The following is a 24,900-nucleotide window of genomic DNA, read 5'->3' as shown; positions in this document are numbered from 1 at the left end:
ATCCCCACGAAACTCATGTCGAAGCTTCAAAATGAAGCTTAATCAACTAATTATGAATTTAATGTAAAAGAACAAGAAAAAAAGAGGAAAACGAAAAGTGTCCGAAAAGTGTGTGTAAGTATTTATAGACACGTACATATATATAAAAATATATATACAAAAACACCTACAAATATTGAATAATATATACTAAAAAAATTTAAAGAAAAGAGAATTAACTACCTCAGATTTGAATATTTCTATAGAAATGTTATTAAATGTATTTGAATGGCAACAAAACTAATGGAAAAAATATGAAAAAAAAAATAAAATAAAAGTGTAAGGAGAAGAAAACCGAAATCAAAGCGTCATACAAGTTTTAGAGCTGCATTTATATATTAGCACGAGTAAATACAATACTATATTTATACTATTAAGTGTACGTTTTGCATATTCCTATATAGTTAAATAAACCTAAAAGCAAAATGTCTCATTAAACAAAATACTATACAAATGTATGTATACATAAAAACGAAAGAAAATATATATACTTACATATATAAAATAATAATAACAAATAACAATAATTTTGCGTCCATTTTTGTTGTTTCCTATACAAGAAAAGAAAACAAAAAAAAGCGTACAAAAAAAATTAAACGAAGCAAGCAAACTATTAAATGTATAATTGTTTTAATTGTGAATGTAATCAATATACTAGCTGGCATACATGCAAATACATACCTACACACACACACATACACATACATACATACGAAGCTCTAACACATACTTACTAAATTAATTATACTCAACTCGATGTATGTTTTGCAACAACAATTGGATATGCAAATTATTATTACTAACACCATAAACAAGCAAAAAGTATCTAACTAATAATTCAATAAGAAAGCTTTCTCGGTGTCAGTTATGTCATAGTTTAGATTCAAAACCAAAACTCAAAAAAAAAGTCACAAAAAAATTATAAACAAAATTATGAAACATTCAATAATGAATGCATATGAATTATTTACATACATACTACTAGAATATGCCAGACCCATCGTGTAAAACTGTGCATTCAGTGCCAAGTAGTCGCATGTCCTTATATTATGATGATTCAATTTCAATTTCAATATTCGAAGCGTTTGCTTGCCATTTCAAATGCATTCGTTAAAGTATATACATTCGTTATATTGTGGTCAGTCCTATGGCGAATAATAAAATTGAATATAAATGCATATTTATGTTCTTTATTCAACTAGGCTTATACTTTTTGGTGTAATTAAATGTTAAACGCTTGCGCCCAATACATAAACTATATGAAAAACTTTACTGCATTTACTGGAATGTTATGCATATATTAATTGGAAAATTACAATACAATAACAACACGCAGCATTCTAAATACCACAGGGCTAAATTCAACATTAAACAAAACTAAAAAAGTCAAAAAAACAAAAACAATTCGAAAACCAACTAAAAATTTGTGTAAAATGTGTGAAAAAAAACAAAAAGAAACCGAAATGAATTTACTCAATAAATGAAATTTCGTATACACAGTGAGCTTTTTCTTCCCAAGTCTCCAACAGCTAATGTCCTTATAGGAAATAGCTTTTTCCCAGTTCCATAATAATTTAGCTTTTGATGACAAAATCAAATCCACAGTGCTGTAAAGTCACTTGTTGCTAAGCAAAGTTCTGAACCTTTCGTATCAGCTGCAACGATATATCGATGAACAAGCAGCTCAAATTCACGCACGCTGGTCACACCTTTTGAGAACGGAGGGGAAACAGTGTTAAGCATCGTCTTCGAGTGCAACTTACAATATAATAACAATAAGTGTGTATATAAATACAAAATACTCGGAAATGTTGAAGCCGCAAGCAATTAAACCGTATGAAACATTAATATAAAGCATTTGCAGCTGACTGTGTGTGAGTACCGGAGTTTTGTGTAATTTTTGTTAAGGGTAACGCTAATGTTACAATGTAAACAAATATGTGTGAACATGAATTATGAATTAAAAATGGTCAGCTACCAAGAAATTTACGCTGATATAGTTGCATATGTGCATGTGGTTGCGTGTTGATGCAATATAAATTGATTTTGCAATCGAACTGGGCAAAAACCCAATCAAAAGCAGCTATACAGGTGCACACATACATGCAAACGGCGACACGGGGATGTAAACATGTGTATGTATACACACACAGACACAGCTAATTCATTTTAAAAAGACAAATTACAAAAACAACTTCTCATAATGCTGACCACCCCCAACTGAATGGGCACGTGGGTGTATGGCATGTGGGTGTGAGTGTATAATTGCTGGCAGGTGGCCGCTGTCAGCGACTGACCTTGGACTCAGTGTCCAATCGGGTAGCTATATTTAGATTGGATCTGGCCACCCCAATAGACTTAAGCTCATGTCTTAGCCATTGAATTGGACTTTGCGCTCGTTCGAAATTCCATAGCATGCCTGAGTTTCTTTATACTTAGCTAGCTGGCATGATAAGCTGCAGACATACATACATATACATATGTTTGTATGTATGTATGTATGTTTGTATGTATGCGCATATATGTATGCATGTTATGTTGGTGTATTTGTAAGTAAAGATGCTTTAAAAGTGCGCACCAAATGCGTTATGCAAATCAGAAGCTTTTTCGATTGACAGCGGGTGGCACCAATAGCGCGGTATGGGTCGAGGGGAGGGAGAGCACATTAAGGTGTTTTGTTAAGCCAATTACATAAATTAGCCGCCCAGACAGATTTTGTAAATTGTTTATAGTATATGGGGATACACATTGCATTTACTACAAACATTCGTAGTATGCGGCGCATGTAACATAAGCTAGCATCAATATCAATAATCCGCATCGGACAGCTTGAATTGCGCGCCGCCGCGACATTGGGCTCGCCGATAAGTCTTTATAATTTTAGCGACAGCGGCAGTGGCAGCGGTAGCGGCAGCAACAAAAACATAAAACAATAGAAGAACAGTGATAAACAGAGTAGGCAATCGGCAAGTCATCATAAATTTTGTACTGTGTGTCTGGGTTGCTTAATGACCGATTCGATTCGGTGGCAAATTTAAGCTCTTTACTGTATTAATCGCTTCACTAATCAATTTAACAACATACTCATTGGATTGTACTCGACGCTAGACAGCGGCAAATGACATTGGAGCTCACTTGCTGAAACCACTTGTGGCAGAACTGATTCGCGGTTTAGTAAGTGCCCTTGGGCCAGCGGAAGTGCGATGAATACGCTGGTGCAGGACATTAAAAACAAATACTCCTTTTTGGATAATCTCTTCAGTCACGTATGGAAGTCTATTATTAAATCGAATTTAAAGCTCAAGCAACAACTGCGCAGCATACACTGGAAGAACGCCAAAGCTAAGCCTGGCTGTGCCTATCAGCCCACTGAGGTGACTTTCTCAATCTTTTACACATCAATTGTGTGAACCCAATCTGAAACTCTTTGTCTTACAGATCGAGCAGCTTGCCAATGTGATTACGCATGGAATTTGGATAGTGCCTGCCCTATTTGCGGCCATCAAGCTCTTTGAGCGTTCCTATAACTCTAGCCAGTATTTGGTGGCTTGGATCTATGGCAGTGCTCTCTGCATGCTCTTCACAGTGTCCACCTTCTTTCACTGCTCTTGCTACTGCTGCGAACACAAGTGAGTCGAGTGTTAGCCTAACCCTATTGCCAAGCCTTTAGTTAACGCTTTTCTCTTTTTAGGCCGCCAGCCAACTACAAGTCTTGGCCACCATTCAGCTGGCAGACCCACCGGGGATTGAAAAATGTGCTGCATAGGTGTGACCGTGCCATGATCTATGTCTTCATAGCGGGCTCATACTTTCCCTGGCTGACGCTGGAGAACACCAATCACTCGGCCCTACTCTTTTGTATGGAATGGATAATTTGGCTAATGGCCGCCGTTGGCATTGCCTACCAGCAGCTTTACCACGAGCGCTACAAGTGCTTGGAGACGTTCTTTTATGTTCTCATGGGCCTGGGTCCTGCGCTCGTTGTTATGTCCAGCGGACACCACTTCAATGGCATGGTCCAGCTCAAGTACGGCGGAGCCTTCTATATACTCGGTATTCTCTTTTTCAAATCGGATGGCTTAATACCAATGGCGCATGCCATTTGGCATCTGTTTGTGGTACTCGCGGCTGGCTGTCATTATTATGCAATATTAGTACACCTGTATCCAAATGATTCCAATACTTAAACTTGCCCGGGTGCAAGTGTAGAGTCACATATGTAGTTCACATTTACAACGTTTTGAATGTTATATATGATTTTATCTTTAAGTTTTTTGGCTTAAGGTGTTTTAACATCTAAAACGAATTCCTTCCTACCATCCCACAACATACATAAGTTACTACTCCGATTTTAGCCAAATTTTCTCAAATCATATAATATTATGTATACAAGTTGATTTGTCGAATTTATTTTTTTCCTTATGTCAATGTTTCTTTACGGATTTATATTTATATATACATATATATGTATACATATACATATATAAACATTGTAGCTATTAGAAAATTTGTATGAGTAAGTTAGTAACAGATTCTTGTGATCAATATCTGCGGTTTTGCCAAAGATACAAAAAAGAAAAGAATAAGGAAGGAAAGCATGAACAACAACAGCAACAAACAAATTCTCAGCTTATATTTTTAATGTACACATATGTATACATAACGGTCTTCGATTTATACAGACCAATTGATATATTCTATATGCGCTCATCACAACTATTATATACGTATATTGAATTAGCTTTAGATATGATATATTATATAATATTGTGTTTGAACATGAACTTATACAAAACTAACATAACACATGAACGTTTACTTCTACGCCTTTCATACACTTTAAGCCCGCCTAGATATATATACATACTTAGATACTTATACATACTTATTGAAATATCTTTACACAATATGCATATAAATATTTATATTGGCAAAGCTAATCACGAACCAATACTTGTGACTTGGTCGGCATTCAGGCTCAGTGTGCAATTGCTCAGGGATCACGCTGGTCAGTTGGGTCAAGCGGTTAAGGATAAGTTAAAAAGAATGGTAGTATTTTGATTACCAGTGTATTGACTCATGATTAGTTTGCAAAATTATTATTGTACTGCTGCTTGTGGATTCTTATACAATAAACTCATTTCGTGGTAGCAAAACTTTTCGAATCGCCTTTTAAAACAAAATGAAATGCGCCAATTTTTAACAGCGAGCATTTAGCAGAAACTGTTAATTATTTGCAACAGTGTGGTATAGTACCATACAGTAATGTGGCGGCATGGCGACATACATCCATCGCTGTATAATCGACATTTACATTAGGCATGGTCAGCAAATTGGTTTCACATTTACTTTAAAACAAATGTTTGCCTTTTTATATTAATGGAAAAAGTGGGAAGAGCCTATGAGGCACTTATATATAATATAAATGAACGCGCGCGTAATGCAAACCCCGCACAACAAGCGCATTATCAACGACAGCTGCAGTTTCTGCGCAGCGTCGAAAGTCAGACTGTAGCACGACCATATGGTGTTAAGCTAGCGGCGCAGCTAGCGCAGCTGCTTGACGAGGAGGTGCAACAATCAAATGTGAGTACAGATGAGCCATTGAATCTTAATGCATGGCTTACCTGGTTAAACGAGCTGTTGCTGAGTCGCAAGCTGGAGAATGCGCAGCCGCTGCTCGAGTGGATGCTGCGGTCTGTCGCAGAGAAGCAGACTCCTGATACACTGTGCTGCCTGTTGTCGCTGCTTAAGCCACTTACAGCGTCACAGGCACGCATGTGTTGGGCACAGTTGGCGCCAATAAAGCCGCCTGGCACAGTGGAGACGGCACTGTTGTTGGTTCTCTGCCAGGAGACAGTGTTTGCTGCTCTATGTCTAGGAGAGACACCACTGGAGAAACATGAAATGGAACTGAGTGCGCAGCTGGCGACTGCGCTGCTGGATTCGCACTACGAAGGATGCTGGGCGAGAATGCAGACGCCGACGGCACTCGAGGAGGAGCAGCTGACATTGCTGTTAACGCATACGCTGCAGCTACTGCAGCAGATTGCAGCGCATCATGAGGAACTGGCGCTGGAGCAAGCACCCGAGTTATTAGGACTCGCCTTGGCCAATTTGCGATTCGGAGCGGGTGTCGAAGTTGGAACAGCGACAATCAAACCACAGCTACCACATCGAGTGCAGCCTGCACAGCAGTCAGCAGCTTATGACCAGGAGGAGGAGGGCAACGCGAGTACTCAAAACACTGCAACGACAGGGCGACGCGTTAAGTCGCGCAAGATGCGTTCCTTGGCTAAGCACCGCGCCAACAATAACAACAGCAGCAACAGCAACACCAGCAACAACAACATGCCTGACAACAGCCATTCCGTAGCTGGCCCAGCTGGCGGGGATCGACTTCTGCAGCTGCTGCTGCACAACAGTGACTACGGCAGCAAGACGCCTAGCGGTGATTCCGACTGCAGCGCCACTGCGCAGCTGGTGGGACAGAAGCAGCAACGTCAGTGCCAGGTGAAGGTGCGCATGGCCGCGCTACAACTCCTCGGTGTTGTCACCAAGCAGCTGCCCCGACGCCAGCTCTATGGCTACTGGCATGCACTATTTCCCAGCGTTTCTGGTGTCACGACTGTACCTGCCGGCGGCTGTGAGGCAAAGGATCAGCTACTGTTCATTGGACTCTCGGATACCAATGTGCGCTGTCGCGCGCTGGCACTGCAGCTGGCGGCACAGCTTCTGTATGGGTCAAGGACGTACCTGGGACAAGCGAGCAGCGCTGTTGCCCCAAGCAACTATACACCGTTCTCAGTGAGCCTGGCAAGCAGCGTGCTGGAGGCGTACCGTCTGCTGACGGCCATATTGGTGCGGGAGTATGCAACGCCAGTGCTGACGCAGTGTCTCAGGTGCTTGGCGGTGCTGGTGCAGGCGACGCCGTTCGAACAGCTGGAGATGGGCTTTGTGTATGAGTTTGTGCCGCTGGTGAAGAAGCTGGCGGGTCATGCGGACACCAATGTTAAGGTATCGGCGTTGCTGGTGATGGAAATGCTTGTGGCAACGCCACGGCTTACGCAGGAGATTGCTTGTGCCATTGGACTGCCGCTTAATGAGCGTGGTCGAAGCGTGGCCAAAGTGAGAAATGCTGTTCAGCAACAAGCGATGGAGCAACAGGTTCTAGAGCAGCAGTTCGAACAGCTCTGTCACTCTGACGACGAGGAGGAGGAAGTAGAAGTAGAAGCTGATGAGCAGCAGGAGCAAGAAGAGCAGGAGGCGCATCAGGACACGGAACAGTCGGCATGCTGGCCACGCATACCACGCAACTCCTGGCTACTACGTCTTGTGCTACGATATTTGGACTGCCCCTCTAGCCCAGCGCCGCTGCGCATCGAATGCCTCCAGGTGCTGCTGGCCATGGCCACGCACTTTGCGCTGCTGCGTGAGCATTTGACGCGCTTGGCCACGTTACTCAGTGCCGCTTTCGAGGATGCCTCGCTGGATGTGCGTCTCTACGCTGCCCGCTGCCTAGACGCCTTGGGCTATCAACTGGCGCGCCAAGAGCTGCAGCCAGCAACACAGCAACAGCAGCAGCAGCAGCTGAACTTCTGGCTACGCATGCTGCCCTCCATCTATGCCGCCTACACGGGCGCAGCAACGGCGACGCTCAAGTGTGCGCTCTGCGATGCACTGGCCAACATTGGTGCCAGCAACTTTGAACGCTTGCCGCAGCCGCAACGCAATGGGCTGCTGGCGTTTCTCTGCGGCTGCAGCAGCGACGATGCCGCTGAGCGTCTGGTGCGCGCGGCAGCGCTGCGTGCGTTGGCTGTCTACGTCATGCTGCCTACGCTGCGCGGGGATCTGGTGTTTGTGGAGCATGCCGCTGAGTTGGCGCTACGCCTGAGCGCGGATCAGCAGCTGGCGGTGCGCATCAAGGCTGCCTGGGCGCTGGGCAACATTAGTGATGCCTTGGTGGCGCCCAGTCAACAACAGGAGGAGCGCATCTCGCAGTCGCTGCTGACTCAACTGATTGAGGCCGCCATTGCGGGTTGCTGCGATCATGATAAGGTGCGCGCTAATGCAGTGCGCTCCTTGGGCAATCTCTTGCGTCTGCTGCCTGGTGAGCAGCAGGCGTTGCTGCAGCGCGGCATGTCCAAGCTGCTGGATTGTGTGCGTGCGGCGGGCAGCGCCAAGGTCAAGTGGAATGCCTGCTACGCCATTGGCAATTTGGTACGCAATCGTGCGCTCTTTGCCGCCAGCGCTGGATCTGCGTCAACGCTCTTCACCGCGCTCAGCCAACTGATCGTGCAGCATGCAAACTTTAAGGTGCGCATCAATGCCACCGCCGTGCTGCTGCAGATCGAGCAGCGTGCGGACTTTGGCACACACTTTGCGGCCGTATGGCGCTCACTCATGGCCGCCGTCGAGCGCTCCAATGCACTGGACACCTTTGAGGAGTACAATCATCGCGATGGCTTGCAGCAGCAACTCTGCCTGGCCATGGCCCATTTGCTGGAGCGTGTGCGTCCAGATGATTTGTGTGCTTGCGGGAGTGCGCTGGAGGCTCACCTGGATGTGGTCAGCAGCACATGGCGCCGTGTAGCGTATCGCATTGTGCCGGAGCAGGCGACACCTTTGTTCACCTGCAGTCTGCTCCTGCAGCAGCGTCTCAGCGGCGGCACCCTGAACAGCGAGCAGCGCAATGCCCTCACATTCCTCGCCAGCACTCTGCGCCTGGAGAGCTAACAATCAAATGATATTTATACTAAGATCAATAAACTGTATTTATGCAAGGATGTGCATATAATTTTTCAAAATGACAGACCACGAACTTGCAAAGTTTTATCCAGCAAGTTCGTCCGTTATCCTTCCGTTTCAAAAAGGACACGCACTTTCATTCTCCTTGGCATCGAATCTATCTAACTGCATACCAGGATATTCAGAATTGAAATTTAAAAAAAATTTCTGAAAAATTCAGGGGGGTTTGTCGTGCAAAAAGTGACCGAAAAACACAAAATGTCCTTTTACTCGAAAACTACAAGGACTACAAGGATGTTCTTTGGTGTCCAGATATTGCTCCTTGAAAGCTTTCAGAATATACTACTCAAAGGACGAAAGTCCTTACAGGAGCGGAGAAAAACAGCTTTTTCTGTATACAGAAAATACGCCATATCTCCCGAATCCTTGCAAGGATCAGGACGAAATCAGTGCCAAACGATTCCTTTTTAAAAGGACTATCAGCTGGGTGAATGACATCCGGATTGTCCTTGTAGTTCCGGTGGAAACAAGGATTTTGTGTTTTTGGCCACTTCACTCGCGCCCTGAGGCTGAAAAATTCTAAGTTGATGGACAATATGATGACATCTTACTTTTTTGATGCAGGTCGATGCAGTCTCGTCCTGTGAGTGCCGGGAACTTAGAATTTTGGAAATGCGGCCTGATCCTGCGAGATATGGCCACTTTTTTTTCTAGGGTTGGCCAGTGCTGCCAGTGTTGCATACTATAAGCTGGACAATAGCGGAGACAAAGCAATACTGCCACATTTATTTTTTTTTTTTTATTTAAGAAATTATATCAAGGATATGTGCACTGTTACCTAATTGGGCAACTTAAACAAATCAGAATAATAATAATAATAACAAAGGAATAGTTATGAACAAACATAATAGATATAAACTGAATATAAATTGAGGATATTAGTGCCTAGGATATAAGCGGATATGAGATCATTAGGTCAAGACCCGAGCCAGCAGGTCTTGAGGGTGGTGTCGTTTTAATCTTCTCCTGACTGTTGTGCGATGACTCGGCGTTAGGCGTCTAGCTAGGCTGTTCGGATGAGCTCCAAGTCGCTCCGTATATTTTTTGGCAATTGCTTGGATTCTGTCGCCAATTTTTGGTACTTTGAGGTCGCGCTCGATGTCCGCGGTTCTCATGTACCATGGAGCTCCTGTGATCCTCCTCAATCCTAAATTCTAAGTTCCCGGCACTCACAGGATGAGACTCTATCGAACTGCATCAAACATATATGGGGTCATCTAATTGTCCATCAACTTGGAAAATTTCAGTCTGAGGGCGCGAGTGAAGTTGCCAAAAACACAAAATCCGTATTTTCTCCGGAATCTACAAGGAACTATCCGGATGTCCTTTCACCCAGCTGATAGTCCTTTTAAAAAGGAATCGCTTGGCACTAATTTCGTCCTGATCCTGGCAAGGATTCGGGAGATACAGACGTATTTTCTGTATACGGAAAAAAGCTAATTTTACTCGGCTCCTGTAAGGACATTCGTCCTTTGAGTAGTATATTCTGAAAGCTTTCAAGGAGCACTATCTGGACACCAAAGAACATCCTTGTAGTCATTGTAGTTTTCGAGTAAAAGGACATTTTGTGTTTTTCGGTCACTTTTTGCGACAAACCCCCTGCAAATTTTTTCAAGAAATTTTTTTATGCAATTCTGAATATCCTGGTATGCAGTTAGATAGATTCGATGCCCAGGATCACGAAAATGTGTGTCCTTTTTGAAACGGAAGGATAACAAAGGAGCAGGACGAACTTTTTGTTGAATAAAGAACACAACTGCGCCCTGTTAAAAAACTTGTTTTTTTTGTAAATTTTATTGAATGTATGTATGTGTATACATAAGTTACATAGCAACGTTTGTATGCATACAAATGCCATGTAGAATGGTGTTTATGTTTAGATTTTTACACTTAAATTTTACTTTTCACTAATGTTCTTTACTCTTCAGTTGTTATGCCAACAATTTGTTTAAAGTCAAATCAGTATGCATCATCTTTGTATATATTATGTATATATGTAAACAGTGTGCTATATATCATGTTTATATGAATGCTTGTATCGTATGTATGTATGCATATGTTTGGCTGTCTATAAAAAAATTATTTAAGTGTTTATAAGAAGATGCAGTTACTGTGTTAAATTAAAATGGCAGGCTAAACATTACACGAAAAAAAATAATAAATTTAAAATTAATTGTTATAATGTAGTGTGTACGAGTAGGAGATAGTTAAGATAAAAATAAAATTTAATCAAGGTGAAATTAAAACAAAATATAAAATGATAAGCGCTCGCCGCTGTCAATTAAAATAAGATTGCATATGCCACGTGGCAGTTGCCATGCCGCTCGCTTACATGCCTCTCTTTGCCACCAAAGCCTGCAGCGTAGCATCAGCATACCCCCGCCCTCGTCTGCGCCTAACATTTACCCCTATCCCCCAACTCCCTATTTCCCTCTCTCAGCTTATGCATCAGCTACAACTATCAGCGGCAACGTTTACTTAATATGACCTAGGAGCGACGACGCTTGATTTCAGCAGTAGTGGTTACAATTCCGGTCTCGTCGCCAAAGCGCAGCATGCGCTTACCATTGCCCAGCACCTTTTTGTTCATATCCTCCAGTTTCTGTGCAGGGGACAAACAAATATTTATCATAAATAAATTTATTTCATCTAAATCTAACTATTCACCGTCTCACCTTGGCCGGACTGGAATTAATAACGTAGACGAGCTCGTCGGGCGAGCGTTGAATCTCATTTTTAGGCATTTGTGTGACAAAGAGTGAGTTCGTCAGCTTCTTGGCCACCACAGCACGCTCGGTAGGATGCGGCGATAACAGCAGATTCACCCTCTGTAATATCAAAACAATAATTACATATAGGAAGCGGCTTTTGTTGCAGTTGCAGCGTCACTTACGCCATCCTGTTCGTTGAGATTTGTAATACAAAAGTCGGTCATGACTCGCACATATATGTTATTATAAAAGTGTATAATATCTTTGTACTTGGGCTCGCCCTGCTCGTTGACGCAGAGCACCTCACGGTAAACACTGTTCACTGCCTGCGGTTGGTTGCGATAGGCGCGCATAATGTCACTAAATTTGGTTTCCATTTTGGTCACCTACAAAAGGAATAATTAATACCATAAATAATCAGATTGGAGTAGAGTGGCGTGCCTACCCTAACGTAAATATATATTGCACACATTATGATTTGGTCGAGATGGCGATCTTGCATCAAGTGGATTTGGTTTGTTATCGTATGCTCGAATATGCTCCAGATTTTGTCAGGCTTCTTCTCCTTCTCGCATATGTTGAGCTCGGAACAGAGCTTCGAGATGCGCAGCCAGCCCAGTCGATAGACTTTGCGTAGAAATATCTGAAGTGGACCCGCTGCCTCGCCCTCGTTTACCTCCTTGTAGGTGGGCAGTGGCGTCGGTGCATTGGTAATCATTTCCCAGATTTGCGTTTTGTGCTCCCAGACTAGGCGCTCCAGGCAGGTTTCCTCAATCGAATTGAGATGCTTGATGAGACTGCGCGTCAGGCAGCCCTCGTGCTTGCCGTGACGCACCACAATCTCAATAATCTTATGAAATTCAAAGGCGCTAATACTGCAACATTTCAGAATCCAGGGGAACTTAAGGTCCGTGTTGTAGGCCTCGAGCACCAGCTCAATGCAGCAAGCCATGAGCGTGTCATTGAAGATGTCCAATGAGATCTTGTGCATTATCTGCGGCTTGTTCTTAATCTCGGCGCGCAATATCTTATCCAACAGATAATAGAACAGCGACTTGGCCAGGCGGAAGCGATTCTTTGCCTCGCTGCGCATTGGATAAGCCGAAGTAAACTTGCTCTCTATTTGCTCAACGCTGTTGGTCATCTTGGCGATTCCCTCCTCCATCGCTTTCTTCACAAACTCGGTGGGCTCCGTAATGCAGCTAATCATGGAACTGAGCTTCTTAACGTTGTTTGTAGCATTCGTCACAGGCTCAAACTTTTGCTCGGACATCACAGATTGTGCGGGCAAATCTTGCTTGCGTGTCAGCGGCGTGCCTGGCGGGCGTAACGCTTGCTCGGTTAGATTGTTATGCTCGTTGGCGTCCAGCTGGTAGACAGTTAAGATGCGCTCATCAAACTCGCCCACGCACAGCACGTACTGCTCGTAACTAAAGTTCAGCGATTTAAGATTGCGCTCAAAGTTCTCATTGGCGACCAGGCCCAGCAACGTATCCTTGTTGCCAAATATAGTCTGACAGAGATAGAGAAAGGGTTAGTAGTTGTTTAGTGAGTTTAGTTTTTTGGGTATTCTAGCGAACGCGCTCGCTCACCTTTGCTTGGAAGAAACTTTGCATGATTTTGTTAAATACAGTGGCCTTCATGGTCTTGGCATCCTCCACCATATCGCAGAAGTACTTGAGTATGCAATGATTACGCGCGTGCGTCTCGTCAAAGTCCGGCGAATTCCAGTTCGCTGGCAGTCCCTTGAATTTCGGATTGATGAGATCGGTGCGCTTCTCGGCCAGCACATTGGAGTAGATGAGATTAATACAGCACATCATTAGATTGAACGATGTGACAAGATCAAGAGTCGTTGTAGGCTTTTGGTTCTTGGCGCAAAGAAACAGACGCCAGCAGATATCGTCTAGCTTAATATATGAACATTTCATACTGTAAACAAAGAAAATTACATTATTAAATAAATATCTGTGTGGTGTATGCTTATGCTGTAACCCACTTGGACTTTGAGTGCTTCTTTTCATTGGGTGGACAGAGGAAGACTTGATCAAAGATGACGCGAAACTGTTTGTAGATGGTGAATGTGATGCTAAACTTGCGCTCCAGCTCCTCGATCTGTTTTATAAAATCATGCGACAGATTGGCCATGTCGCACCACAGCTTTATCTTGATCTTAAAGTTGTAGATGCTAAGAAAGCAAAGGCAATATTAGTTACAGTTGCTGTAATCGGAATCTGTGGTAAGTCTGATGATGCCCAACTCACCTCATTTGACAGCTGCGCAGCAGATTGTTTAATGGCACACAGTTGCCCATGACAACTGCATCTTGTCCACCGACCGTGGGCGTGGTTGATTGGCGACAGGCTGCGAAGAGAGCGCAGCAGAACCAATGCAAGATCTCGCCCTGCATGGTAAAGAAAATGTAATTTGTATTTTCACATAGACCACGTACACCTGCATACACTCGCACACATGTACATATGTACATGCATGTGTGCATGTGCCTGTGATTGCATTACGCACTCACCTCAAGCGAATAATGCTGCAGCACTTTTTTGAGCATCCGATAGGCCTCGTCCTCGGTGGGGCGATCCATGTTGAGATCACGGCACAAGTTCTCAAATTTACAACGCATGCTCTCCTCGCTCTCGTCCATGGAGGCAGTTGTTCTTGCTACCACCTCGGCGCCGAGCTCCTGCTCCTGCACATCGTTGCTCATTGTTACCGCTTTGCAATTTTAACCTGTCCGCAATGCAATTTTCACCAATTGTTTCTATAAAAATATAAGTGGCTGCTGACGGCAGCGACAGCAGCACCTACAGCAGCAGCAGGAGCAGCAGCGCGCGCTTTTAGTTTGTTAAATGAGCAACAATAAAAAAATACAAAAAAAAAGAGAACCGAAACGTCAACGATGAAACTTGTGGGTTAAGCACAGTGGTTGCATTGAATTTTCTTGGGATTTCGCTGATGCGTTACACTTTCTGTTGTTAACTGCGTTTTGCTTTTAGTTGTTAGCGATTTGTTGTTGTATTTGCTGCACGCACCGCCTAGACTTGCGACGTATTAATTAAGAATTGTGTCAATTTTTTTCTCTCAACAAAAAGGCGCGAATCACGGTTGCCAGACAGTTGCAAAATTGTTTTGCGTAAAAAAAAATATTTTGGCGCCAAATTTATTCTAGGTCCCAGAACATTGCAATAAATGTTGAAATATAAGAAATAAATTAGATATTACTTTTTAGCAAACACTTCACCAATTATGCAGGCTATAAGCTACATTTGGTATTTATATTTGACGTAAAACTGTCAGCTATCTGGCAACACTGCGATAGGCATTCACAGATGTGCGCTGAACAGCTGTTCGATGTTCGATTAGCCGGGAAAACGAGCGCGAACTGTGCATTTTAACTCAACATTTATACAGACTGACCAAATATGTTTAGCACATGCAATTTAAGTTAACATTACGACATTGCTTTGGTTATTAACAGACACAATTTACTATTCTTTTAGTTAATACGTATATATTAATTTTGAATTGGTCAATGTAAATTTTAAAATTGCGTCATTTACATTTAGAAAATGGCGTCTGGAAATATCCTTTGTAAATGGAGTCTTTTAACTTCCCCTTCTTCTCTAAGCATATGTATGTACGTATACATATTTTGTATTTAAATATATACACATGTTTGCAACATACATATGCATTTGCTTAATTACAGTATTTTGTTAAAAGAAATTCAGGATTTTATTTAATAATTATGGGTTTTTATTATATATTAATATTTTGTTGTTTTCTTATTTTTTGCAGGCTGTTTATTCAATTTTTGGCAACATGTTAACAAAAATATTTTGTTTACATATACATAGACATAGGCATAAAGGTATTATGTATGTAGTATATGTTTAGTTAATATTATTAAAGTGCTTGCGTTTGTGTAAGTGTGGGTGTGTGTGTATAGGTGTGTTGGTGCTGGGTGGAATGCTTGGGTTATGTACAACAAATACAAACACACAATAGAATGCATCTAATATTTGTTTAAATATGCATTTTCATTCTGGTGGGTTACAATTATAATGCGGGCGTTTAATTATGCCATATATAGATAGTAAATAGTTTATATATGTTAGTCTGAGTCTGTTGCTAATATATTTTATCGTTGTGCATTTGATATGGTTAGTCCGGCTTCATTAACCTGTTTGGATTGGGAACATTGCATATATGCACATACATACTACATATGTACGTACAATATAAATAGTCTATATATGTATATATATATGGATATTGCCAGTGGAATGTAGAATCTGTGTATACATAGACTATATGTATGTATGAAGATTGGCGGGGCTGTGCGGTGCTTTCAGCGGGTAAATGGACTCTGCGTACTACTTAATGTATTTAAGTATGTATATATCTTATATGCTGCTATAAAAGTCAACGAAATTTGTTTATACTTTTTACTAGTATATATGTATGTATGTATGTATGTATGCGTGTAGTTCAGCTGCATCTCGAACTGTATGGAATTTTAATGTTTCTTGCTGATATTTTAGTTGAATTCTTTGTTTTTATTATTCTCTTTTTACAAAAGATTTGTAAATGCAAGTGCTTTTGATTTATGTATATACAAAATGTTTTGTATTTCATTTTTATTTGTGTACAAAATGGTATTTTTCTTTCTTTTATATGTATGTGTGTGTGTGGTGTGTGTGTGTGTGTGTAGTGTATAGTATGTTAATTTTTTTTCTGGAAATTTGCAACTGTGTACATTGTACAGTTTAAATATATATGCATATTTGTTTAATGCTTTCATTTCATTAATTAATTAATTAGTTTATATACATTAAGTGGTATACAAATAAAAAAAAAATGAGTTTGTTTATAATTAAGCAACAAATACAAGCGTACAACAATAAATTATTAACCTTTTGCCGTTTACTTGAGTTTTCTTTCTTAACTTCTGCTTTACTTCAATGTGTGTGTGTGTGTGTGTTTTTATAATATAATGCATGTACTATATATGTAGCTGTATGTATATGTAAATGTGGTAAAGTATATATGGTATATATATATATATAGTATGTATGTATAGTTGTATATAAATTACATTAAAGTTTGCCGCTTTATGTGCGTCTCGAACTTGAAATTTGTTCCTTTCAAATAAAACAATAAATAAGAAAATAGTATAACTGCTTCATCGGTTTGTAAACAATTAACAAATGTGTGTGTGTGTGTGGCTATAGCTTTAGTTATGATTGGTAATACAATTTTGTAGTTGTTGCTGTTTGTTTTTGTTTGTGTTGATTGGTTGTAATACATTGCTAAAGTAAACTGGTGGCTTTTATGGCTTAGACTTAACACTCCACATTAAGTTTTAAGTTTTACAACTACGTTTAAGACTAAAATTAATTATTTCTTTCCTTCGTTCTCTTTCTGTTTATATACTTTACAAATGTATATATATGATATATATATATGCATGTGTGTATGTATGTATGTATGGGTGCCTCAAACAAAACATCTCTCGCTTGCTGGCTTGCTTGTGGTTTATACAATTTTACAGTTGCGATTTTGGATGGCGCTCTTAACAAGTAGAGCCTTAGGCTAATACGACTTATGGTGCTACTAGTACTAGGTTAAACGCAACTAACAATGCGTGTGCGCGATCGAGATACAGCTAAGGTTACTATATAGTGCGAAGGCGTGAAAAAGACAGAGATAGATAGATAGATAGATCGATAGGTAGAGAGTGAGCGAAAGAGAGAGAGAGAGACAGAGTACATAATCTAATGGTATGGCTTAAGGTGCTCCACGTAGTTCTCTGGTATGAGGCCCGTCTTGCCGTTCAGCGTGCCCTGCAGCCAGCCAGGCTCATGTGAGAAACGCACTGAAACGAAAGCAAGTGGAGCAAGTGTAAGTGAAGTGAGGAGATCGAGCGTCAGTTGGTGCTTACCATTGGTTATGATCTGATTTGGCTCAAAGGACAGCTCGCCCTCGCTCTCTCCCATACAAGCATAAAGCGTGCGTACGCGCCTATAAAGAAATTCAGAGAGTGACAGACAGTTAACAGCTGTTAATTAACAGCGCGCTGCTAAGTGCTTCAACTTACGCTGTGCCTGCGGATAGATCACGCTTAATTTGGTTCAAGTCGCGATTGCGATGCATTTTGGTTGGCGCATAGTCGGCGCTCTCGTTGGTGGAGCCGCTGCCACTGAGACTGCTCAGTCCGGCGCCGCCTATCATCGAGGGAGCGGCAGTGGCTGTGACTATATCATCGCAGGTGGAGCCGAGCAGCGTGGAGAGCGACGAGGCTTGCGACGTAATTGGATAGTCAATGGAGCTGCGCGGATTGAGCAGACGCGTTACATTGGCGCTGCTGCCGCCACCGCCGCCGCCACCGCCACCGGCAAGTAAACCAGTGCCAGCAATGACGCCGCCTGAGCCGCCAATGACGCCGCCGCCGCCGCCGCCACCAATGCCCCCATTGTTGGATGAAAGCGAATCGCAGACGCTCTCATTGGAGCTGGAGGTGGAGGCGGCGGCCACAGGCGAATAATGCTTGCCCTGGCCATAGCCAAAGTGGCTGCGCTGCACGGGCGGATGCTGCTGCGGTCCAATGGCAACGATGGCACTGCTGCTGCCCGAGCTCTGCAGCAGACGCTCCTTGCGCATGGCGGCCGTGGGCGGGGATACGTTGTTCATGCTCAGACGATTGCTGCCGGCATTGGCGTTCGTATAGATGTGGCTGCTGGACGCCGACTGGGCCACTGGCGTGGCCGTGGCCATCAGATAGTCCGCATGCCGCAGATTGCCGCTGGTCGCTGTCGCCGGCGTGGCATGATGCGCCTGCAGTCCAATGCCGCCGTTGGTGCTGCCAGCTCCAGCGCCCAGTATGCCGTAGACGGCGACCGCTGCATCTGTGCCGGAGCCGCTGCGTCGTCCGCTGATGTCGCTTTGCGTCATCGCATGCAGATTCTTCATGCTGCCCATTTGTGCCGGACGTGCTCCGTTGGTGTTGGCAACAACGGAGGCGCCGCCGCCACCGCCACCTCCATTGCTTGGTGGGGTGCTGCTGCTGCCTACGCTGGGCGGGCCATGGGCGTAGATCATGCCATTTGGAATATTCTGCAGGCTGGAGGACATGGTGGGTTCCGTGTAATTGGATTTGGTCACCACGCGGTAAACCTTTTGCTGCGGCGAGTACATGGAATTGCGGCCAACGCTGCCGCCGCCGCCGCCAGTGGATGCGGCTTTGCCCACCTGGGAGGCGCGTGGCATGCGGGTGGGCGGACTGCTGCTGCTCGGATGCAGACTGGCCGCTGTGCGATCAGCGGTGACCGCTGTGGTCACCCCGCTGCTGGGATCGTTCTTGAAGATGCGATCGTAGTTCTCAATGAGTATATTGATGACAATGTTGTTGAACTTGATGTCCAAAATGGCAGCCACCGTCTCCTCCATGGGACGCAGCAGTGTCGGCCCAAACACCACGCCCAGATTGAACACCGACATTTTGTTCTTCTCGTACTTGCGCGCCACTCTGCGCAAAAGCAAAGCAAAAAACGGTTAGAAATAGTAGTTAACAGTTAGAAAATGAAATACGCACTGAGTTAAATGCTTGATGACCATGTCGAGCATCTCAAAGTTTGGCTGTGGCAATTTGTAGACCAGCTTGTGGACTTCGTTCACGCGCTGACTTAGGCTCTCTTTTTCTGCAGATAGTGAGGGAGAGAGAGAGAAAGAGAGAGAGTTGGGATTAAACTTATTAGTTGGATTTAGAGCAAGCTAATAAAATGTTAACAACAATTAAACTTGAATACAAAATATAACAAATATATTCAAATTTGATTGATTGAGAGGTTTTTAAGCCAATTTCGATATTAATAATAAGCCATAATGCAATGTTGTAAGATCTTTCTAATAAAGTTGGCTACACTCATTTCAATTTGATTATCATTGTGTCTAATCTAATTTGAATAAGGGCATTAACTTAATAATTTATACAGATATGTAACAAATATATTCAAATTTGATTGATTGAGAGCCAATTTCGATATTAATAATACAATGTTGTAAGATCTTGCTAATAAAGTTGCTTACACTCATTTAAATTTAATCAATCTGTCCAGTCTAACTTGAGTAAGTGCCATTATCTTAGTAACTTAGTTAAACTAGTTTACACATACTTCATTAATTCAGTAGTATGCACACAATATAAACATTTTACGATTGATTGAGCAGCAATTCGAACTCACAAATAAATTGCGGCTTACATTTTGCTAGCAACTCTCGCTAAACAAAGTGACAAATGCTTATTAATTATTGTAACTTATATATATATATATAGATTGGTAACTCTTACTGGCTGCCTCGATGAAGCCGCTGTGGTAGTGATAGGTCATGAGCGGCTCGTGCAGATTGCGCAGATACATTTTGAGGGCGCTCGCTATGGTGTTGCTCTCCATGAGATCGCGGTACTTGTCATCGCTGAATACGTCCTCCGTCTCCTTGCGCTCCATGCCCAGGGACAGCAGCTTGTTGATTTTGGTGCCGACGCCGCTCTTGCGATAAATGCCCTCGTCCTCGAGCCCACGACTCTCCAGCACTTGAATGCAGCGGCGCACAAACATAAACCCGGTCTCGTCCAGCTGATACGCCTCGCTGGCCTTCATCTTGCCGGGCGCCAAGTAAGTCTAAATGGATAGAATAGAGAGTGCATGAGTAAATGGCAATGGGAAATGAATGAATGAATGAATGGGAAGTGCTGCTTACTGGCTCCGTGCCGTCCATGGCGCTTAGCCAGGAGCGATGATCCTTTTCGCTGAGCGCCTGAAACGTATAAACGATGCCTGGCTTCTCCTTGAAGGTCAGATCGAAGCAGAAGCGTTTCTCGAACTCCGAAGCGCGACGCTGGCAGCTGAACAGTGTCAGCTTCTCGTCCTCACGCGCCTCCGGACGGGTGAAGCTGTGATTCATCTGGTTGAACTGCAGCATTGTGAACTCGCGCTTCTGCTTCTTGAATGTGCAATAGTATTTCGTCCATGTTGCTTTGAATGGCTCTAAAAGTGAGATTTTCAGAAGGGAACCTAAGAAACGTTTTGCAGTTGACAAATTTGTGGTTGTGTTTGTGTGTGTGTGTGTGTTTTGTTTGTATGTGTGTGTGTGTTTTTGTTGGTTGCGTAGTCACAGTTGCAGTTGATACCAAAAGCACAAGAGTTGGAGTTGGAGAGTTGGAGTTTCGGGTATACGAGATATATATATATATATATATATAGAGAGAGAGAGAGATAGAGAGAGATAAAGTAAACAACAAGAAAGAACACACAATCAAAAAATTATATTGAAACCCAGAGTATTGAAAAACAAAATTGGCAATATGAAAAGTATATTAATGCAATAGTGTGTGTGGGTGTGTTTGTTGTGTGTGTTTGTTTGTGTGTGTATGAACATGAAAAGAGCAAACAATAATCGTTAGTTATGTTAGACAAACAAGCAAAAAAGATATAACATCAATTATAAGCCTTGGCAATGAGTTCGATTTGGCAACAAATTTGAAATTTTCAAAGTGTAAGTAGAGTTAGTAGCATTCCAAATTCGTTTGGAAATTCGCGCAAATAATTTGACAATATTTTAAGCTTAAGCACTGAGAACTGGAATTGTCATAAATCAATTTTACTTGTACAAAAAAACAATAAAATGAGCAACACAAAACCAAATTTCACTTTAATTCTAGCAACGACAGCTCATATTTGACTAACACAACATTTTCTAGGAACACAGCTCATATTTTCATTTTAAATTTTGCGGCATAATTAGTTTTAGCTCTGATGAATTTCATAGCGAGTCAACGAATAAAACCGCAGCCGATTTGATTTCAACTTGAGTATTTGCACAAAAGTATGCTATGGTAAATATGAAATGCACTTGCTTAGCTCAGTCGATATTATTTATAAACAAATGCAAGGCAATGCACAATGCAATTAATTGCTCTCTCACTCATTGCCAATCATCACAATTATATTAAGCACACAAATTAGAACAGAGAACTTACTCTTTTCCATTAAAAACAAATAGCCGCGTTTGGTGAAAATCTCCTCGGACTTCTGTGAATTAATTGTTTAAATTTTAGCTTAATAAATTAAATGTAATGTAATGCAACCTGCAACTTACTGTACGCTTTTCCATGTACTTGGTTTTTAGTTCGGTGACTTTTTCGCGTGCTTCCTCGAAATTTTCACGCGTCTGTCAATGAAAACAAATAAATACACAAAAAATAAATAAAAGCTTGCGCGCCGCCGCTTACCTTTTGGACTTTGTGTCGCAGATCCTGCAAGTAATCACTGTGATCCTCGGCCTGCTCGTGAGCGGTGTGATAGAACACAAGCCAGCCGGATATGAAGGCTAAGAGAATTTCGACAAACTCGAATTTGATGCGCTCCTGCACCTCCTGAATGCGCAGTACATAGCTCAGCGACTCCTGTATGTATTCGCGCTCATGCATGCCCAGACTGGCATCGGCCTGAAATCAAATAGCAGCACAGCACATATGTTAATGTAATCTATGTGTGTGTATGTGCATATATGTGTATTTGATAATTGCAGTGCCCAGTGGGCAATTCGCACTTTGACCTTTATGCCAATCGTAGGTGCAAACGCCCTACAGAGCAGCAGTAAATTGCTATAGCTGTCTGCTATCAAAATTAGTGCGTCAGCCTTTATCAAATGACATTTAACATTTCGGATTGGAGCTGCTGCTGCTGCTGCAGATGCTGATTTATCATTTACGCATATGCGCTGAACTTTGAACTTTTTTGTTTGCTAACTAGGCATAAATGCAATTGTGTGCTGCTGCTGCTTAAGGTCAACATGCCACTGAACTTTAGCCAAAATTAGTTTGGCTAGCATAGCAACATAACAAAAAGTAAAAGTAAATAAGCTAAACTGCATTTTTTTTAGCGGCGTTTTTAATTAACATTAAAGCAATTGTTAAATTAGCGCACTCCCCCCTTGGCAGTAAATGTAAACTGCAGTTCAAACACCTGTTAATACACGCATACTAATGCAATTGTGTACTTGATAAGTTGGCTGCTTAGCTAAGACACTCACCATAAATGCAAACAGCTGCCGCGCGCTGCATTTTGACAAACGTAAAGCGCATTCGCTAAAAGTTTTGCATTGTTTTTGTTTCAACAACAAAATAAGCAGCACATAAAAATGCCACACAATTGCCTAAATATGGCTTGTTATAAATAAACTTGTTTCTTTTTTCTTTTGCTCACTCTCTTGCTTTGAGGCGAATATTTTTCTTGCCAAATGGGTACACAAATAGTTTTACATATTGCACGCACTTGTTTGGCAGTTTAGTTGAGCTTTGCGCATATTGTTCTTTTATATTTTAACTGTACTTATGTTGTATTAAATGCTTGAGCTACTGTTTGTTTGTATAGCAAACGTTTTGATTTAATTTGCAGTTGTTTTAGTTTTGCTAACAATTTGCTACGCACACGCATACACAGACATAAACACGCATTACGCACACAAATACAAGCGCAGCTGTGTTATGTATGCGTATATATGCATACAAATACAATTGGCAGCTGGCACGTGTGATGCGCACACCAAAATGCTGCGCAAAATTTTACATGTATGTGTGTCAAATTTGTTGTTGTTTGCCAAAAAAAGCAAAACTGTTAAAGCAGCAGCAGCGTTAACAGCGACAAGCTGCAGCTTTTAACTCGCGGCTGCTGCTGCTGTTAATGTTAAGCTTAATGTTAATGTTAAGGCTGCTGTTATTTTACAGCTGTGCGTGGGTTGGCGCCTGCGCTTAATGCTGTTAAGCAGCTAAGCGGCAATTTTAATGCCCTAAATGGGCTGCACATAAATAAAATATAAACAATAAAGTGGCTGCTGGCCACTTTGAATTACATGCAGCACACAGCTTCAAGTGCGTTAAGACGATTGCAAGCAGGCAAAGCACTTTGCTCAAGTGGCAAATTATATTACAAGTTGCAGCAGGCACTGTGACATTTAAGTGGCACACACACATGCACACAAAAGAAGTAAAGCCAGCGTAGCATACTTTTGCATACACGGTGACTGCTCTCAGTGACAAAAGAGCGAGGGGGGGCAACTCTCTCGCACTTCGATAACTTATCGTTCGAATGTTAACAAGCTGCACTTGCTTTTGAAAAACTAATTCGAATGCTAAGTTCGCTGCTCAACAGCTTTAAAGCTCAGCTGGCACTCACTCTCTCGCTCTCGCTCTCGCTCTCTCTCTCGCTTTATGCTGCGTGGGCGTTCTATGCGACGCCTACATAAGGCGGCCGGCATTTGCGCTTGTTACTAAATATAGCCCAAAAAAAAAAATCAAATAGCTATGTATACAGTTACGAATTCGCACAGCTAAGATACATAACATGGAGCTGAGACGCTGCCTGGAAGCCATCAGCTGTAAATAAGCTGCAACAGCAGCGCGTTTTTATTTTGGCGCGTGTTAAAATTAGCCAACGCGCCACGAACGTCAGCCCTGACATTTTGCGTGTGGATGCTGCATGTGTGTGTGTGCGTGTGTGTGTGTATGCGTAGGCGTATTCAACGTGGGCAACTTTCTTTTGCGCAACCATTTCCATTTAATTACGTTTTATTGGCAAAACGGAAATTGTGCTCAGCAAACTGAAGAACACTTCGCTTGATGCTGCAGCTGCTGCTGCAGATACTGCCACCCCTGAGCGGAGGCGACACCAAACCACCCACCCACCCACTCAGCACATAAGACGCATTTTCACACCCTTCAAAGCTGACAGCTTAACAAAAGAAACTGCCAACTGCAGCATATGATAAGGCACAGCGGCTGAGGCAGCGAGGGTGGCATGTGGCATGTGGCACGTTGCTTGGCATTATCTTAACGAGCTGGCAGCTGGGCTGGCTGGCTGCAACTTTCATTTTAGCCAAAGTCAAATGCTGCTTTAATTTTAAGCTCAAATTTATACTGCAATTACTTTTTTTTTACATAGAGACGCTACTAAAAACTAATATGCAACAAAGTTTGCTCATAAATAGACAAACAGCTCAGCTCAGCAGACAGTAATAGGCTTAGCGAAGCCAGGGCAAAGCGCATTAGCAACATAGCAGAGCAGAAAACAAAGAGTATGGAGCATAGAGTATATGAGAGCATAAATGCAAAACAATGAGCCAAAGGGCAGCACACAAAGTGAAGTTAAAGATGCTTAGAGCAGCAGCAGCAACCCTCAAATGCAGGCGCTGCCACCCACTGGGCCCCGCGACGCCGCCCACAGTTGCCGACGCGTGACTGATAACAAATTGTGTGGCTTATGGCCCGGCA

At 42.6% G+C, this 24,900-nt stretch overlaps 4 protein-coding genes across 6 annotated transcripts in view; 2 read left to right on the top strand and 2 right to left on the bottom strand.

Moving 5' to 3' along the window:
* The first annotated feature begins 1,806 nt into the window (after positions 1–1,806).
* LOC108607281 (monocyte to macrophage differentiation factor) lies at positions 1,807–4,486 on the top strand. Of its 2 annotated transcripts, none has more exons than XM_017997977.2 (4): positions 1,807–1,913; positions 3,148–3,413; positions 3,478–3,668; positions 3,731–4,486. In XM_017997977.2, exons 2-4 carry the CDS (start codon positions 3,243–3,245, stop codon positions 4,224–4,226), a joined length of 858 nt encoding a protein of 285 aa, XP_017853466.1. In that variant the 5' UTR covers positions 1,807–1,913; positions 3,148–3,242; the 3' UTR covers positions 4,227–4,486. The 2 variants fall into 2 exon arrangements, with proteins under 2 accessions (XP_017853466.1, XP_017853467.1); XM_017997978.2 differs by having other exon boundaries at positions 1,809–1,913; positions 3,152–3,413.
* An 886-nt stretch (positions 4,487–5,372) lies between these two features.
* On the top strand, positions 5,373–8,821 carry LOC108607152 (HEAT repeat-containing protein 6). The gene has a single exon (XM_017997797.1). It carries the CDS (start codon positions 5,419–5,421, stop codon positions 8,773–8,775), a length of 3,357 nt encoding a protein of 1,118 aa, XP_017853286.1. The 5' UTR covers positions 5,373–5,418; the 3' UTR covers positions 8,776–8,821.
* Positions 8,822–10,600: 1,779 nt separating this feature from the next.
* On the bottom strand, positions 10,601–14,377 carry LOC108607231 (retinoblastoma family protein). The gene is made up of 8 exons (XM_017997908.2): positions 14,086–14,377; positions 13,823–13,962; positions 13,558–13,746; positions 13,151–13,490; positions 12,004–13,071; positions 11,741–11,944; positions 11,523–11,675; positions 10,601–11,449 (listed from the first exon to the last, which is right to left on the bottom strand). Exons 1-8 carry the CDS (start codon positions 14,275–14,277, stop codon positions 11,336–11,338), a joined length of 2,400 nt encoding a protein of 799 aa, XP_017853397.1. The 5' UTR covers positions 14,278–14,377; the 3' UTR covers positions 10,601–11,335.
* A 2,222-nt stretch (positions 14,378–16,599) lies between these two features.
* Positions 16,600–24,900, bottom strand: part of LOC108606787 (rho GTPase-activating protein 26) — a 36,464-nt gene continuing 28,163 nt past the window's right edge. Inside the window, exons 4-12 of one of the 2 annotated variants that reach the window (XM_017997227.2) lie at positions 21,862–22,077; positions 21,729–21,800; positions 21,610–21,661; positions 20,331–20,644; positions 19,921–20,251; positions 19,165–19,270; positions 17,671–19,098; positions 17,515–17,594; positions 16,600–17,448 (exon numbers count right to left, since the gene is read on the bottom strand). In XM_017997227.2, coding sequence (XP_017852716.1) covers positions 17,348–17,448; positions 17,515–17,594; positions 17,671–19,098; positions 19,165–19,270; positions 19,921–20,251; positions 20,331–20,644; positions 21,610–21,661; positions 21,729–21,800; positions 21,862–22,077 — 2,700 coding nt within the window. In that variant the 3' untranslated portion in view covers positions 16,600–17,347. The remainder of the gene's footprint in view (positions 17,449–17,514; positions 17,595–17,670; positions 19,099–19,164; positions 19,271–19,920; positions 20,252–20,330; positions 20,645–21,609; positions 21,662–21,728; positions 21,801–21,861; positions 22,078–24,900) is intronic. The other variant, XM_017997228.2, reaches the window with a different exon arrangement.

This window comes from Drosophila busckii, chromosome X, assembly GCF_011750605.1.
Source record: "Drosophila busckii strain San Diego stock center, stock number 13000-0081.31 chromosome X, ASM1175060v1, whole genome shotgun sequence".
NCBI classification, from domain to species: domain Eukaryota; kingdom Metazoa; phylum Arthropoda; class Insecta; order Diptera; family Drosophilidae; genus Drosophila; species Drosophila busckii.
Note: the sequence above shows the minus strand (reverse complement) of the source record. Positions and strands in the feature narration are given on the sequence as shown.